Here is an 18,493-nt window from a genome sequence, read left to right as displayed (position 1 = left end):
TTTCTACATTTTGAAAATGTTCTAAAATAAAGCATAGCATAAAAAAATAGATCCAGGTAACACTAATTTATTCTCTAACCTTATAATAACCATTTCACAGAACTGTATTTTTAACTCGGAGATAACATTATCATTTTTATGAAAGCATTTTACTTGCAGAGACTTTAAAATAGCATTATAATTTCCTTTCTAGATACATTTTAATAGAAGTTGGATAAAACAGCAAGTTCTAGATTCCCTTTGATTCCGGGCCAGTCTGCTGGTGACGTCACGATTTATTCAACGACGACACAATTCACATTTATGTATGCATGATTTATATTAAGATGGAACTACTTCCTCGTATTTTAAATGGAAATTTTTATTCTTTCATCTGTTTGGGCTATTTCGACTTTGTTTGTAAGTTTGGATACGTGGATTGTTATTACTCGTAGGGAAAGCTTTATTTTTGTAAATGTTGAGTTATAGCGTCAGAATTTGATTGAAAAATGTGTTTTTTGTTATGTTTCATACATAGCTGATCGATTTAAAAGTTTATATTTCACAATCGATGATAACGAAAATAAGTCAGTACTATGCCATTTTGTAAATGACATAAAACCATCAATAACGTACATTGAATTTTCATGATATTACAAATATCGCTCAAAAAACATCTGTAAGTATACCTACATATACGGTATAAATAAGTAAATGGAACTACAATTTGAAATCGTCAGTTCCATGCAGAAGTAAATCAAATCATTCAGTGCAATGCTTGTAGCGATTGAACGCCGTAAAAACTTCGTGAAGGCATGATATATGAGGCTGCAAACTGCATCAAATGATTTTGAAAGCACTGAATATTTACGTGAGAAAACCAGCATGGTCATGTAGGGTGTGTTACTGTACTGTAATATAAGACGGAAAAATGCTCAATACCTATCAAGTTATAAGTTTTTTGGCCATAATATTTCATAAAACCTCCCCAATCAAATTATTGGTGTGGTGGTTTTCACACAACACAGAGAATCGGAAATACCGCGTAAATTAAAGTGTACAGTCAACAACGCCAGTATCAGAGCATGCAAGGTACATTTGCTTACAAAAACTGCAACGATTTCCTGAAAAAATCCATTTACGCCGACCACCGTCACGTCACTGCAGACGTCAGCCGATTCCGCGTCACGTTGTCACGTGCCTGCCATTTTGTTTGTTAGGAGCGTGACCGCTGGGTTGCCATCAAAAATATATATTTTTGCGATTTTTTGCAAATAAAAATGCGCCAATTTTTTTTTCTGTGTTATTTTTCAAAAAGCGAGAAATACTGCAAACCTTTTTTATCGATGTAGTTAGGATTTTAACTGCACGCATAGTCTTTGTGTGATCTACAAATGCTTGCTCTGATTCTTGAGTACATGACTTATAAAAAATTTAAAACCCCCTCGACACAAGTATTTAACACTTATAAGTTAAATACTTGTGAACCCATTATTTATTGGTTACCATTACTTTTAAGTTGAAGTTACTTTAACATACCTACAAGGTAGTTAAGTTTCTCGATAAAATATATTACAAATATTCATGGTCCGCAGTTTCCAGTGACCCGCCAGTTTAATACCAATACACAAAAAGGCCAGGTGTATCTATTATGCGCATAAAATATGTCTGAAAAATACACCTACCATAACTTCGTCCATTATAACTCTACGCAGAATTTCGTAAGAAATAATACAACCGCGTTCCCAGCAAAATGTTATTATTTCTTTTTGACATGAATACGTCTACCTTCACTCATAAATATTAAATTTGGCCAAAGTAAGTGACAGGAAAATTGAAAGGAATTTTTGCTAACTTACTTTTGTTAAACATTGTTCATTTCATTTTTGGGTTAAGTTATTAAATAAGGTTGTATTTGAAGCCTTTTAGCTTGATGCGGTAAGCACGTTCAGTTTTTTTTTGTTGTTGCCATCTTATAACAGGTAAATAATATTTTATACGGGCTTATTTATGTTTGTGTTGGAAAGCTTTTTGTTGTAAAGGTGCAACTACATTTATTTGCCTTCAAAGATTTAGACTAATAGAAATGCAATTATTAAATATCATTATCTCCTCGTCATCTTGAGATGAAAATTAACTTCGTCTAATCTAAACAATGCTACGAAAGAAAACAAACTATGTAGTATAAAAAGCTTTTAGATTGTTTTATTGCAGCATACTCTGGAACTTATACGGCTACTTTTCTGATCAGCTCTATGTCATGTCTTACGAATATGAATATGTCAAAATTTCAGCGCTAAGTGAAACAATTTAAACTTCCAAGATCAAATTACATTAAGGTCCGATTTTTCAATCGTCAGATAACTTTTATTTGAGGAATAAATATGGCCGTTTGACACATTTTCTATACAAAAACTGTCAAAACGTCAAACATATTCGTCGTAAAGTTATCTGGCGATTGAGAAATTGGCCCTAAAAGGTTTAAAAAAAACATAAAGATAACATAACATAAGTGCCTACTCTTTTTCCCCGAAAATATCCAATCCCGGTACATACTGACCCACCACTCGTTGTTTGTGTTAACTACCGCGCCGCCCTGACTCGCTCGTCCATTTAATTACCATACAAATGTATTGGAACAGAGCATTATTACGACGCGCTGCAGTAAATCTAGGCGAGCGCCATGAATCCAGGTAATATATTGAAGCTCATGATATCTATACATACATTACTGTAGGAGGTAGGGTGGCCATGAGGCGAATACTATAAAAAAAGAAACTTCTAGAAAAAGCCTCCACCTTCTTCTTTCAGACCTCTCTATCTTTTGCGATTTCTGGCCTCGTGCACCACGCGTATTTGATTAGATCGTTACATCACCTTAGCCGTGAACTTCGATGTTCTTAATCAGGCGTCTAGTGGGTGACGATTTTTTTAGATCTGTCATTCTGCATCCGAGCGACCAAAGTAGGAGCGGGCTCTGGAATGCCAGATCACACCATTTTAGGATGGCTGTTTATTTTTCAGATTTTTTTCTTTGTTTAGAATAACTAAGAATAAGAAAGCACAGTGATCTTCGAATAAGTACGAATATTTAGTAATGACTTTTTTATTTATTAGTTACGTCCTGCAAATCTTCCAAAATCACAACACATTTAAGTGACTGTTAAACACATACATTAATATTCGATCAATATGATTCCCGAGTTCCATATCTCATCATAAATTAACGTCATTTGCCAGTCTATTTGTATTAACTGTAGTCGCTGTTAGTTATGCATGTACCGTGTATGTGAAATGACGTAACACACTCATTAACTAATGTAATATTTAGTATACAATTTTAAGCCGCATTAGTTGTAATTAAGCAGCAGTTTCAAATTGCAATTGCTTTTGACGCTTCGTAAATGAGAGTTGAATTTATACGTGCAAATATGTATTGATTTGTGATCGAGAATTTAATTAGGTCTCGGTTACTCTTTATGCGATATAGAATGGTGTTGTTTAACAACTGAGTTGTCTAGAGTTGGCTTAAAAATGCAGCAGGGTATTTGAATTTCTACTTTACGTGAAAAAGAAGCTAGAGGAATTTTGTCTAAACGCGATTCTACATATTTACCGAAACGTAACGTAAATGAGGTTGTATTCTATCCAAAGTATCATTGTGCCCACTATTATTGCCATTGTGGAAGCCAAGTTAACTCAACAAATAATAATTATAAAAATAAAACGAAGTTATGCAACGGTTGGTACGGTCATAAAAATTGACTTCACAATTTCGACTCCCACTCGGTAACAGATTTTTGAAATGAAGCTTCTTCATCGGCATTGAAAAGAAACCGTCACACGTCACTTTTTTTACTTTACGTTTGTTCTTTAATCATGGTCACTCTACAGATAAAGTAATGTCTTGGTGAACGCAAGACGCATACAGTCTGCCTGGCATGCAGGCCCTGCTTACCTACATTATGCGACGTGATACGCCCGCGTAGCCTCACATCTATTTGTTACCGGCTTCTGTTCACTAAACGATTGCTATCTATTGATTTGCTACTATTGCCTGTCTTCTGAAACGGACAAACTGTTCATTGGACAATTTTGAATAGCAATATTCCACTAGATACTATAGTTGAATGTGTTATATAATTATTAGAACAAATTAGCATTTGTATGAGCCTACGTAATTGAATTAACAGCAATGGATGACTATCGTAGATCCCTTTAAGGGAACTAGCTACTTTTTATGTCAAACATATGTATTGAAAGGTAATTCCGAAGTTCTATTGTAACACAAATAAAATTAAATTTACATAATAACATGAACATTGTACAAGAAGGCTGGAGCAGCATTGATCTGTAGTCTTAGGACCTACTTATAAACATAAATTACGCCCATTTAAATCGTTAAAGCTTACAGAACAGTAAACTTCTGTTACTGTTTATTCGTTACAAATTAAATACAAACATAATTAAAACGCCGGAAGACCAACAACTATGTCAATAATTGTGTAAAGCAACGCGACGTTTGCACAAACATTGCTAAAGTAAATTGCACAGGCGCTGGTCCCTTCGCTGCATGGCTTTTAGATACTGTTGTATGCACGTTGCCTTTTGAAGAGGAACCTCTTTGATAAGTGAAGTATATCAAGCTCATATTATGGACAATAGTTCTAATTGATAAAATTGCAGGATATATTATGTGCGGACTTAACTTAATTTGTGATAACGCCTGGCTCGAGTCGCAGAACGCATATAGATACGAAGATATCTCCCTTTCAAATTCTTTTCTGTCTGCTTAAATCACAGGTATTTTAAACACAGCAGTATAAAGTTTCATAGTAAATATTAACGTTAAACCTATAATGTGATTATTAATATTAATAACACAATCAAATATGGCGTACACGTTTTTTACCCGTCACGTTACGACAAATTTGCCGATGGCCACGCGTAGACTCATGAAAACACATATTTTTCTTCATATCGTGCAATTTTCTTCCACTACCTTCAAACAGAAGTATGGATGAATGAAAATGAATAACACTTTTATTAATTTGAGGGTAGTTGCATAAACTTGAAAAGCGAGAAAATGTCACCGAGCTCACATCTTTCTAATCGTGTCTATGCCTTTGATAACGTAAGCAGTTTAAGTCTTCAATTGTATGTATGTATTGAAACCTCGAAAATCAAAAGTTACAAATTATTATGCTAGAATAAAGAAGCTCCTTATTAATAGCCAACGCTCATTTTAAGTTAGTCTTCGGTCAGTGCATGCATTATTTCCACACGGCTTTATTTTTAATAGTTACAATACGGAGCAGGTATGAAAAATCTCCACATACCCATTGTAACTACTGCTGTGATTTCCCGCGGGGCGACCCAAATTTTCCACAACATTGCGTAACATTTCAAATATTAATGACAATACATTTTAGCAAATTACTTCTGAACTTACAAAGGGGTTAATAAATTCACAAGTGTTCTTTTGAATGATAAATCAAAAGTATGAAGGGACATTATATTAAACGGTGAAGTGGAGTGGTGGAAATGTGTTTCCATGAAATTAGATTTCAGTATCAAGTCTTGCCGAAAAAACTTAACAATAAAAATAAATGAAATAAAATTCAAAGTTACGACCCGCTTATATTCCTACTTACTATAATAAACTTACCTTACTTGTATTTTCCCTTTAAACGATGTCGGTATATTTTTGAAGATCCTCGATCCTCGTTATACATCTCAAACATTCAAACCATTACCAAATTAAATTTATTATACCACAGTACTTACTGAAATAAGGCTTTGTAATACGAGTCTACTTTACGTACAGCACATCATTATGTATTGAGAATCGTTAATGAAGTGTTCAACCCGCTTTGCGTTCGAACGGGGTCCCACCACGAGAACCATGGAACAATAACACGGGGAGTAAGCGAGATGGTCCTCTACATCATATACTGCTGTCCCGCTTACACAACTCCAACAGTATTACTTTAAAAAGTCGTGGTAGGTCCTCAAAACTATGAGGGAATTAAAACTTATGTTCGCGCTCCGCTGTGCGCTTTAAGCTCTATTTTAGAACACGAATCTAACTACATATTACTATATATAGGATGTTCAAGATTATTTAATGTTTCATTTAAGGATGCAGAGTGTTCATGTACGGTATAACTCAGTGGTAAACGTAATAAAGAAAAGAAAATAGGTACTACCCTCTTTTCGTAGGCTTAATGAAGACGGAAAATAAGTAGATAAATATATTCCTATTGTTATAGACTCAAATGGAAACTCTTCCCTTTCCCTACTTCTCTTATCACATTGGTGGCAAACAGAAGTTCTTCCAAACTCTGGTAAACTTAAGGCATTTTCTATTTTTGTGATGAACTGTCCTATTTTTTGCCAGTAAGGACTGGACTGTCTTAATTAGCAGTTTGTATAAAAGTATACCTATTGCAATTAGCCTTTTAGGGCTAGACCACACCATTAGATACTGATATGTGATGACTGAACATTACAACGTAGGATAATATATTATCAATATCCTACATTATGCGGTTTAGAATCCATTTAAAACTAACCACGTCACTAAAACATCATGTTTTTAGTACACGACCACAGCACGCTAAGCCTTAATAACGCTTTTAAAACGAAATATTAATTCTTCGAGAAGATATCGGTGTATTATTTATATCATATTTAATAATTAAGATAACTGTCAAAGAGATCTCCAGTAACAAAGACATAATGTGTTAATTAATCAAAGATTCATCAGGATTAATATCAGTCAGGTTAAGGAAAATACAAATACAAATGATATTGTATCTCATAATATGTTCTGTTTATTACAGTTATTTATAGCCATCGGGCAGGCTACTCTATCAAGACACGAAAAAAAAACACTCAAAATAGTTATTTGAATAATTGTAGAAGAAATATTGAAACTGTCTGAATTTAGAAATTCTCTACTCTTGTAATCATGACACCAATTTTCTCAACTTCACTAACAATCACGTCACCAGCTTGTAAGAACTCTGGGGGATCCCTGTACACCCCCACGCCGCCTGGAGTACCCGTCAAGATAATATCACCAGGCAACAAAGTAAAGAGGTTTGATAGCCTCTCTATAATATCGGGAATCTTGTGGATAAACTGATCAGTGTTGCTCTTTTGTTTCTGCACCCCATTCACGATACATCTTATACTGAGCGCCTGAGGGTCTCCAATTTCATCGCTAGTGGTTATGCACGGACCGACTGGACAAAACGTATCCATTGATTTCCCCAACAACAACTGTCCGATATTGTTATTCTTCTCCCAATCGGTGGCGCCTATATCTTGGGCGATAGTGTACCCTAAAACATAGTCGTATGCATCTTCAGCCTTCACTTTGGATGCTGTCTTTCCTATAACCACGGTCAGCTCAACTTCACACACAACTTTCTCGGAGACTTCAGGCTTTAGTCTGACTGGTTCATCTTGCCCGACAATGACGCTTGGGAATTTGTTGAAAATGAACGGAATTTTTGGTGGCGGAAAGTTTTGCTCCTCGCAGTGGTCTTTATAGTTCAATCCGACGCAGAGAACTTTATCCCCTCCATGTATTGGCGCTTTTAAAGTAATTGTTGAATAGGGAACGGTTTCCGGGTTGGTCTTTTGAAGTTGTTTCACTTTTTCTATACCACCGTTCTTCAATATCTCTATTAGAGTACTTGATATTGTGGGATCTGCTTTGTTTATATCAACAACATCGTCGCCAGACAAGAAACCAACTCGAGTTTCCTTCGGGTTATCCTTGTAAACGAATTGTACGAGCTTCATTTTCCCACAAGATTTGCTAAATTAACACTAGCACTGTTTAAGTAAAAGGCAGAAGAATTTAATAAAACTGTTTCCTCGAGATGTTTTGCGTTGTATTCTGTAAAGCAACAAGTTGGAGATAGCTACTGTCACCTAGTTGAGATAAACGTACTGTTTTATACACAATCTCCGAGTGTTATCTATGATCTTGCACTCAAGTGGAAACATCAGTCGATATCAGCCACTTTGATGGATCTTTGTAAACAGAATGAAGCGATATTGTGTGGGTTATGCAATATCTACGTTCAATGGTGGTCTTAATAAGGTAAAGATGTAAACAAAAAATTGTAAATATAGAGTTTGACGAACGCATGCATAACATTAGGTCATACAATTATATGGACTAACCTAATAAAAATAAAATAGTTCCTCACAATTTCAGCAAAACCCCTGACGTCTCTATTTTCCTGCAGCATGCACAGTTCCATGAAATGAGTTTCAGTTTGATTCAGTTCCAAACTATTTTAATTAACAAACATTCAATTGAACGCGTTGATAACTTTTATCTGATATTTCAATTCAATGCTATTTGCAATTCATGAAACTCAGTAGACTCTGCTTATTAAGCTGGTAGCTTAAAACTGACTGTTGAAAAATGTTTTTTTATAATTCTCTCAGATTATGAACGTGAGTATGTTGTTATTTGAAAGTCTGTTTTACGACTATGTATGACGAATATTTTGGAAACAGTGTTAGTGAATAACCGGTGAATTACATGTCTTTTTTAATAACTATACAGTTATTAAAAAAGACAGGCATGCATATTATGTACTTACTTATATTTTTAGGAGTTCACTCTCTGGACTCTTGTCAAGTCTCGTCAATAATTCCAGTGAAGTAGCCAAAACCTTCGCCCAGGCTACTACGGATATAATTTTTTTTGTCATCATTGAATAATTGTGATTTTCTTGTTGTGAAGGGCAAGCAGATCAATAAATGCGATAGAAATTAAAAATAAAACGCCTTTTCTGTAAAAGAAAGGGTGCAATTCCCAAGTGATTTGCTACTTATGTAGGTACTCCAGACATCTGCTTGAGAGGGACATTGCCCGTCGCCCTCTTATCTCAAGTGACATAAATTTCTGATAATGTCATTTAAAGGTGTTATTAGAATGATTTAGCTTCCAGCGGCGATAGATACAATTTGTGGTGCTTATTGGATAGCTGGGTAATTTATTGATAGTTAGGTAAAAAAAGGACTGGGCGTAAAAGTATATGTGTGACCTTGTATGACTGACCAGGTCTGACACTTTGCCTCGGTCGGCCAGGAACATGATTTTTTTGTGTGTTTAAAAAACGACTGCGGCATGATGTAATATCCTCATGTCGCAAATTTTGCAAGCATTTAAGTCATATGCGCAAATACATCCAGAGTCAGGACAAACATTCGTAGATCACAGAAATGCTTGTCGTACGCGAGGATCAAATCCGCGACACGTCGCGCTCGTTGGGTTTGGCTGTGTTCCCTCAACCATTACCCGTGCAGTCAATTATTTGAACATGTAGGTGCGTACCTTTAGTATATTTTTTTTTATATAACTCTAATTTTACATTTATTCATTCAAGATATTACACCAAATAGTGAGTAACAAGTGATACAACATTCAACAAAACAGTAACCTAGTCCCTGCCTTCAGTGCCTTCCCGTTTATAATGAACAAGCCTAATGTAGATAGACAGTTAATTAATTAATTATTATAATTCGTAAAGCATCTGTCAGAGGCAGTTACTATAATTTATTGATGGGAGCTGATTAAATTTCATGTTGTCCGTAGTCCGGGAGCCGTTGCGCTTCAATCCATCATTGTCATTAATTATTGTTTAGGTCTCTCTGCCTACAATTCTGATAGATTACCTATTTGTATGCTTCACGCTAATTTACTTAAGCTTAACTTAAGACTTTGAGTTAATTATACAGTATACACACTCTAGTTCAGTGAATCTAAATTTACTAAAACGTATGTCTTGGAATCGCCCAGTAGGTTTCGCAGACTACGTAATTTACGTTTTGTAATTAAAACAAAAGGATAAGTACGTGTGAAAACTAGTGTTCAGACCTTTTCATGTTGTACATTGACACCAAGTCCCCGCCCACAACTACCTCTTCCTGTTTATATTACTACCTTATTAGGCTCTGTAAGCAACTAGACATGATTCTTTAATACCAGTTTCAGGGTTCAAAGCAATACCTTTTTCATTGGGTCCATCTTCTAAACTTATTATAGTGTTGAAAGCTAGACCCTGCTCTTATAGTCGCCTTATCTTGTAGCATTAAGTAGTTATTCACTACAAAGTCATATATCGATTATTGCAATGTAACTAACTTTGTCTATCACTAAGTACTGCGTCGTTGGTGATCCAATATCGAATACATTGTAGAGTGATTGGTTTTCCACGATGATCACTAGATTATGTTGTAACTTTAGAGCAGGCTTTTAGTTGTATATTAATGAATAGGTATTGGTTCTTATGAATATGTGAAATGTTTCATTTTGTTGTTGAAAATGTATTCAAAAAATTAAAAGGGTTTTTAGTTCTAGTAGTTACTAGAGACTCAAACTGCGTGATTCCAAATTTGAATCCCCGGGAGAAGAATTGGCAAGAAGCTCTTTCAAAAATAAAAACAAAAAAATAAACAATACATTCAATATTTGCCTCGTTGGACACTAGATGGCGTTGTGTGTTTGAGCAATATAAATCAGCTGGATACATACTTCATTGCATCAGATAATTGTTGAAATATTCCCAGAACATTCAACAACACACTTTAGACTTTTTCACATATTACACCATTCATCTTCTATCTTTCACGAAATTATTTCAAGATTCGTGTACGTCACCGGGTGAGGCGAGATAGCCGCTAGTCATGAATATTTCACTAAGTCGCCGAGATACTGCAGACCGTTCCAGCCTCCCTAAGGAACAATAACTGAAACTTTCAAGACACATTGTTTTACTTCGAACTGCAGTCTTTTAAGCAACATTTCAGACTGGTTAAAAAAGTCATAGATATTTTGCAAAATGATTGTTACTGTAGACTTGCGAAATATATCAAACTAGCTGTTGCCCGCGACTTCGTCCCCGTGAGTAGAAGATATAAATTATGATTTATACCTGCCATTTTCTTTTCACATTTTCCTTTGTACCTCCGCTCCTATTAGTCGCAGCGTGATGGTTTATAGCCTAAAGCCTTCCTCGATTAATGGTCTATTTAACACAAAAATATTTTTTCAATTTGGAACAGTAGTTCCTGAGATTAGCGCGTTCAAACAAACAAACAAACAAACTCTTCAGCTTTTGTATATTAGTATAGATGAGAAGTATTCTTGAAGCATGCGACAAGCCTATTGGTGAGTAGATAGTAGATGCTGCTTTGTCAAAGGTTTTGATTCCAATCAGGTTTTAGAAATAAATATTACAGCTTAATAGTGAAAATGAGTCTCCACTATTCATATACAAAACTTACTACCTACTTACTGCGATAAATTTTGACAACAATAATTTTTCTCAGATCTATTTTCTTTCATTTCGTGACCATTACCAAATACTTAGTTAATTTACTATCACTCCACGTTTACTGGATGCGTAGACAATAATGCTACTGTTTCTTCTACAAAATATCTATCTTCGAGCGTTAAACAGATTTATAAACAAGCTCTTCTTTTTTTAGCATGTTGCTAAACCACTATTAACTCACTATTCACTGATTAATTTCTACTAAAGACATTTAAATATAGAGGTCTAATTACAAAATATGTAGGAAACATAACATATACAAATTATTCAAAATGCTATCTCTACAATAATTTACATAGTTCGTTCATTACTGCGTCCATGTTAAATGTCCTGCTATGAATACGAGTGTACTGCATATTATGTTCCCGCGGGAGCCTTACCGGCGCGTAATGAACATCATACAATTTTACGATAGCGACAAAGTTTTGAATGCAGATATTGTAATTTTATGGAGACCGGGAGTTAGTTCTGTTATAAATTGATTATGTATTTAAATGTTTTTATTTATTTACGGAAAAGTTTCTTTTTATGATGTGTCCTAGTATTTGTGGTTACGGCAGTGGTATTTTTTGTATCGATGACCTTTTTTTTATTTGCTGTGACTCATGTTTAGAAGCCGATATTGTCATTTTGTAAGGTAATTTTAGTCAACATGCAAATAACTGCGCACATTAACACATTACACAGGAAGTATTGGAGTAACTACTAAGACCTTATGATTGGTTTTGTCGATATCAATATTTTTATTCGTATACTATTCAATAACAAAACCATCTCTTAGGCCAGGATTACTAAATAAAATAATAAAATGAAGATTAAAATGTAAGTTTTCATAAACATTGCCACCTAGATAGTTAACAGAATAGGCCACAAGCAAACACTGGGCAACTTAGGTTTGTCCTACATTTAAACAATAAGCTGATCACAAGTTATATCTCGATACGCCGCCATTGTTGCAGCTTCAATAGGCAATAGATTATTGTTCTGATTGCCTTGCAGTTACCGATGCGCACAAGTGATTACAGCTCGCTGGATGTGGCTTTGTGTTTAAGTACATACGTAATTTCGATGTGAAATTGTATGTCATCTATTTGATATATATTGCTCGTGTATATGTAGGGTTAACAATAGAATACGCTAGCCAGCCAATGTACTAATTCTCGTAATTTTGTTACGGGTTCTAAGTACTTCTAAGACAGATAATCATGCCTGAACACGCTGAGTTTAAATTCTAGTGATACTCGATATTTATTATTTAAGATCCTGAAGGTTTAAAGTTGGATAGTAGCCGTTGATTACTATTAAACGTTCTGCCTAACGAGATTTACTAAGAGATCTATGGAGAACGTTTTTTTTAAAAAAATAGGTACGCTCAGTAAAGACTCCTTGTGTCGCAGGGATTAAACAATCATTCAATTCACTTGCACAAAACTTAGAAAAAGCTTTTGATAGTAACTGTCGTGAGAATGATTAATTATTAAATGATGTAACGGTTTACTCACGCGTATTTATCGGGGTTGGGTCCGAAACTAGTCGGGCTACCCCGAAAGCTTTCGTGGATCACACATTTTTGCTGAAAAAAAATATGTTTTTTTTCCTGTAAAACAATGTCCTTTAAACCTGGCCATCTCTATAGGACAATACTACAAATACGTTGAACATTATCAGATGTGTTAACAGCGCAGTAATGTGTCGGAGGCTGTTACGGCAATACCATCCAATCACCCATTTACCGACATTACTAGCTATCGACCTCGTAATGCGAGTGTAACGTGTGACAAGATGAGATAGGAAGGCGAGTTAACACCTTGTACTATTATAAATAAAAATAGTTGATTCAATTGTCCGACATATTTTGTTATAGATTAAACATTATATCAAATATTCTATGTTCAGTAGAAGGAACTTTTAATACAATGTTTAAATAAATAAATTTATTTATATAACATACTCTGCAAAATAAAAATACAATTTGTTAAATAGACTCTTTATTTATACACAAAGTAAAAAATGAAAATGACAAATGTTAAAGTTGTATAAAATATTAATTAAAGTAAATTAATATGTACAAATAAACACATTAGAAATATATTTTTTGGCTTTTACAATATTTTCCTACAATGGCACTACTACAAATAAAATAAATAATTTAATTTAATTATTTTAAAATTAAGATGAACAAAGTAACAAATATTAAAACACATATTGAAATAAATAGTTATTTACAACTAAACAAAAACTTATAGGAACCAATACTACACACTATTGTTAGCTAATTTACAATTACCTTTATTTATTAAAGTTCTATAATTACGAATTGAGCAATACATTTTTAGAGCACCTACAATAGATTTCTTCAAATAGCTAATATGGTCTAACAATTGAACAATACAAAACAAATTGGAGAAATCAAGAAACCATGCGTTAGGACGAATGGATAATGAATTTCTCTTTAATTAATAATAGGTATATTCGAGAAAAAAACTGTTTAGTCCCTCAGAAAGATTTCCAAAAAATATTGGATACGTATTTTTTATTACATTTTGTTATTACTTTTATAAGACGACGTTAAAAAGTTAAAAATAAACTTTAAATAATAAATTAGACCAGTTAATTTCGTTCACTGAAGGGCCCAAAACCGGCAATTAACAAACACAAATACACTAAACAACTTTAAACCTAGTTAAAATTTCCAACGCTATTAACTCGAGATCTATTCAGCATAATTGAAATGAGTTTCGACAATCTATTTTACATTCAACAATAGAACAATAACTTAGTTCAAAATGGTTCATCTGTAGTCGGTAGGATTTGAGGGTGCTTCAAAGAAAATCTGGGGAGTATTCTGATGAGGCTAACGCATGATTGATTCAATGTCGAAAAATAGTAGATAGTCGAAAAATAGAAAATTCAAATGTCACTCTATTTAAATTTTATCAAAATCGGTCCAGCCGTTTTTGTAATTGTAAATGCATTATCGGGTTTGAAGCTGCCCTGAAAATTTTAGCCTGTGAGCTCATTGGGAAGTGCCTCAAAATCCCACCGGAACGACAAACAAGAAAAGTGAGTGTATAAAAACGTGACAAAAATATAGAAATCTATTTCTTATCGACAATCGCCGAATTCCGTAGATTCATTAAATTTATCCAAGTTATTTTCTCGGATAGTTCATTAACTATTTAAAACTTATTTTATTAGCTATATGCGGAGTGCATACGCACTCAGTCAATTACGGATTGATTCTACAAGGAAATATCACGCTATGAAGGAATATGTTGTTTGCACTAAGTTAAGCAAGGTATTTCTTATCCAACAGTCCTACTGTAATTAGAAAAGACACCTTCTTCCAGACACATCCTTATCATAACGGAACTAAAAATGCCTCATCATTTCAGAATAGGGATCCAGGTTTTCAAATAAAGTAATTAATCAACTGTAACTGAGCTGTTTTAAAGTTAGGGTTAATTTCTCTGAAACTATCTGCGGCTGACGTTCCTGTTTTAGAATTTAAAATAATAATTTTCCTGTAGCTAAGTTGGACACTTTAAATAGAGCAAGCTTTTCAAGGCTTAGTGTAGACTTAAGTAATACTTAGTGTATAACTTAACTATACACTGGTATACTTTTGATCTGGTTATATCAGCGACTTAGCAATATGACAACATAAGTTGATTCAAATAAAGATCTGTATACCTTTACTTTATGTTTTTATTTTAACCATAGAATTTTGTTTTGATTTTAACACTAGAATTAGCCTCAAAAACCTCTAAGTTTCTTTGACGTTTGTTCTCAGGGTAGCCAGTTAGGAAATGTTAGGCTCCAGCTAGCTAGCTGATTTACCTTTGTCGACCTATTTTTAGAATTTGAATCTGTTCTTCCATCTATACAATCCCTTTCCTCACAGTTATCGTACATCTCAAAAACTTAACAAAGACGTCAAAACATTTGTACTTTCTTGTAACATACAAATAATTGTATTTCAAATTAACGTGTTGTACGTCTTGTTAGGTTTGAGCGAGACAGCTCCCGAGGGAAAACTTTGTTGTTCGTCGCTTCTTAATCTCTCATTATATATGTGTTATTCTGCAGTACAATATTTTGATCGGTAAGCAGCTTTTAATATACGCTAAAATCGTTATAAGTGTTACGCTGTAAAAGAAACACGTATTGTCAACCATATCAGAGGATAATATTTTTACATTTTGAATCGTTATAAACTAAGTAGTGTTTGGCTACCAAATTAGTTACAAAAACTTGGTTTGTTCAATTATTTTGACCAGATTAACACTATTTGATTCACATAACTATAAATTTTCTTTTTATACAAAAACATTCTTAAAAGACATCTTAAACATGTTTTTTTATCATCATTCACTTACAAATACATTTATAAAAAGTTTTATTTGACACGTTGTCGCAAATGTGCATTTCACAGTATTACATCAAAACATCAACATTTTCCCAGCTGTGGACTACATTTCACTAATCTATCAATCTAAGCATCACAAGGTATCTGCGTGTACCTCAAGCACATGCCGATGTTCTCCTCGGGGCTCCGCTTGGGTGTCGGCGGCCCGAAGTGCACGGACACCGCGAACGGCGTGATGGACGTCTCCACGTGACACTCGTCCGGACGACGGTTGGGACAGAACGTGTTGCCGCAGTGATGAGGGTCGCATACTCCGCCAAAGTATGAGCTCTGGGATATAAGGTTTTAACTGTACATTTATGCTGCTAAAATAAATAATATAAGTTACTAACTGTCGTATTCAAGAACTACGATACGGAAAATCTCAGCCAAAAGTGGGATGCCTTTGTCGAATTGAATATAAAGTTAACTTAATTTACTTTTAAAGGTTGCTGACGTGAATTCATTTAAATTCTCATGTCAAAAGAAACTGTAGCATAACATTATCATAATATGATAAATTAAATGTATCAGTCAAACCAAGTTAAGAACTGCTCATAAAAAGAAATAAAACCCTGCATTTAAAGGGCTTGGAACACAACACTTTAAATTGCTTCAACAGCACAAACTACACCTTCCTCATCCAAGAGAGGTCGATCGATATCTGTTAAACATCCTGCAATTATCTCCTAACACAAAGTTGATGTAACATCATCGGTTCAATCTTCTGAAGCCGACAAAACTTCACCAACTCCGCGTTCGACTTATCAATCAATTATTTCTCGCTGAACTGTTTCATTGCGCTGTAGAAATTGTTAAAACACTTTGGAAACAATGAGCTTATTTTCGACAATTTTTCTTTTATGTATAAACGATGGATTTTCAGGATTCTTGACGAGTTTGAAAGCTGGTTGTTAATGACACTTTGAAAGAACCATAAATGGATTTTGTTAGCATACAGCTTTAGATTTTTCGGAACGTAAATTTTGGTTTATTTTTATGAGCAGCGGTTTTGTACAGATTTTTTTGGCACAAAATAACCAAACTCACCATCCCCATACATCGTTATTCATCCCATTTATTGTACTTGAAGCATCCCATCATAGACTTCACAAGAAATAATACCCTTTCCCAAGAAAGTGAGTAGTTCTTTCAGTACTATCCAATTCAAATCTCCACTTTATAAACTGGGTCACTCTTAAGAAAACTTTAACAATATTACTTTCATTCCTGATTATTAACTTTACGAGTACTCTCTGGAGTTCCTCTTTTATATTCCAGCCTTTAATGGAAATCCTAAGCCTTAATATTATTATAATTAGACTCTTCAAACTCGTCATTCTTAACTTTTGCTCAGATTAGATTAAAATTGATATTACTTGAGTAAATGGATTTTAAAGGAATATTAAGACTTGAATTTCGCTGAAATAGGAGAAAAAAGAATTGTCCCGTATTAAATAAATAAATAATTTTATGTATTTGCAAATCCTCTTATAAATCTTGAATTTTGGCAAGAGCGCTTCGGGTAATGTGTATTTGATTGAACGTTCTTAACAAGAATTAACATAAAACGACTTAACATTTCCATGAATTGCAAATTGACGATAATTTGTAATCGAAAGATAAACAAGACAATAAACAACAGATTTGCTTGTTTAATTATTCTAATACCAATAAATTCTTCACAATCGGCACACGACATCGACATCAAAGCTCTCTTTGTTTCCATCTTATTGGGAATACTCTACGAGAGATGTAAGTAGGAGTAAAACTATGTAAAACTATTGAAATGAGAATTTTGATCGGATAATTTAATACATAGGATGGCAAATGCATTTTTCTTATAGTCTAAAATAATGTTTAAACGTCCATTCTCTTGTCGTCTGAGTAGATTATTATTTATTTGTTCTTCATCCTTGGCTAACAACACCGCTCATGTTAAATACTTCTAACCAGAGGATAATTCAGTAAGTCAAAATTATCTAATTAAAATTACTCACCGAAATAAAATAATCATTTTCACATGGTATAGTGACTCTATCTTGGCATCGCTGTCTCCCGTAGCCAGTGAGGCCGATGCCGTAGTTCCCGTAGCCGAAGTACCGGAACCTGTCGTCTTCGGCGTAGTGCTGCACGTAGGGAGACCAGCGGGACGACGACCGGCCCCTCGCCTGCCCCCACATCCAAGACGAGATATACGTCCAGATCTAGGTGGGGTTAGTCACTGTTAGGCTAGCTACGGGGTGAGGACGTATAGATAGGTGGAACGGAGAAGTTCAATGACGAAAATGTTGAAATTTCTAATTCGTACCTTATGGTAAAGGGATACGTGTCAATATTGAAAAAAAATCGTTTTACTAGTGTGAAATTCTATTGAAATTCTCCATTGGAATATAAGCATATAATATGGAAAGGGTTTCCATGTTTTATTATTGATCCTGTTATTGGATGTATACAATACCGTTATTTATTTTTAATAATATATAGTACGTTTTCAGTATAGGGGTATAAAAACAAATGTTAAAATAAATATAATTATGAAAAAGCAGGAAACACAATATTATTATGTAATTGGTATCATGTCATCATAATAAATATTTGGAGCACATTTTAGTACATACACAGAAATAAATTTCACAAAATCAAAATGAACTACCTTACAAAGTTATGTAAAATGGAAGGCTTTCGTTCATGCAAAGTTTTAAGTAGTCAGCAAGTCATAAAGTGCAGAGTCCTG

General features: G+C 34.2%; 2 protein-coding genes across 3 annotated transcripts in view; both read right to left on the bottom strand.

Moving 5' to 3' along the window:
* Positions 1-6,787: 6,787 nt before the first annotated feature.
* Positions 6,788-7,936, bottom strand: LOC113497537 (fumarylacetoacetate hydrolase domain-containing protein 2-like). Its single transcript, XM_026877124.1, has one exon. The coding sequence runs from the start codon at positions 7,792-7,794 to the stop codon at positions 6,928-6,930; it is 867 nt and encodes a 288-aa protein (XP_026732925.1). The 5' UTR covers positions 7,795-7,936; the 3' UTR covers positions 6,788-6,927.
* Positions 7,937-15,700: 7,764 nt separating this feature from the next.
* The window catches only part of LOC113497462, a 43,382-nt gene continuing 40,589 nt past the window's right edge, over positions 15,701-18,493 (bottom strand). Inside the window, exons 8-9 of one of the 2 annotated variants that reach the window (XM_026877019.1) lie at positions 17,757-17,963; positions 15,701-16,047 (exon numbers count right to left, since the gene is read on the bottom strand). In XM_026877019.1, the coding sequence (XP_026732820.1) occupies positions 15,844-16,047; positions 17,757-17,963 (411 nt within the window). In that variant the 3' untranslated portion in view covers positions 15,701-15,843. The remainder of the gene's footprint in view (positions 16,048-17,756; positions 17,964-18,493) is intronic. The other variant, XM_026877020.1, reaches the window with a different exon arrangement.

The sequence above is a fragment of the Trichoplusia ni genome, chromosome 9, assembly GCF_003590095.1.
Source record: "Trichoplusia ni isolate ovarian cell line Hi5 chromosome 9, tn1, whole genome shotgun sequence".
NCBI classification, from domain to species: Eukaryota; Metazoa; Arthropoda; class Insecta; order Lepidoptera; family Noctuidae; genus Trichoplusia; species Trichoplusia ni.
This window is presented reverse-complemented; position numbering and strand designations above follow the sequence as displayed.

What these genes read in the sequence shown, in the direction of transcription:
- LOC113497537 (XM_026877124.1), bottom strand. Translation starts at nt 7,794, where the DNA reads ATGAAGCTCGTACAATTCGTTTACAAGGATAACCCGAAGGAAACTCGA.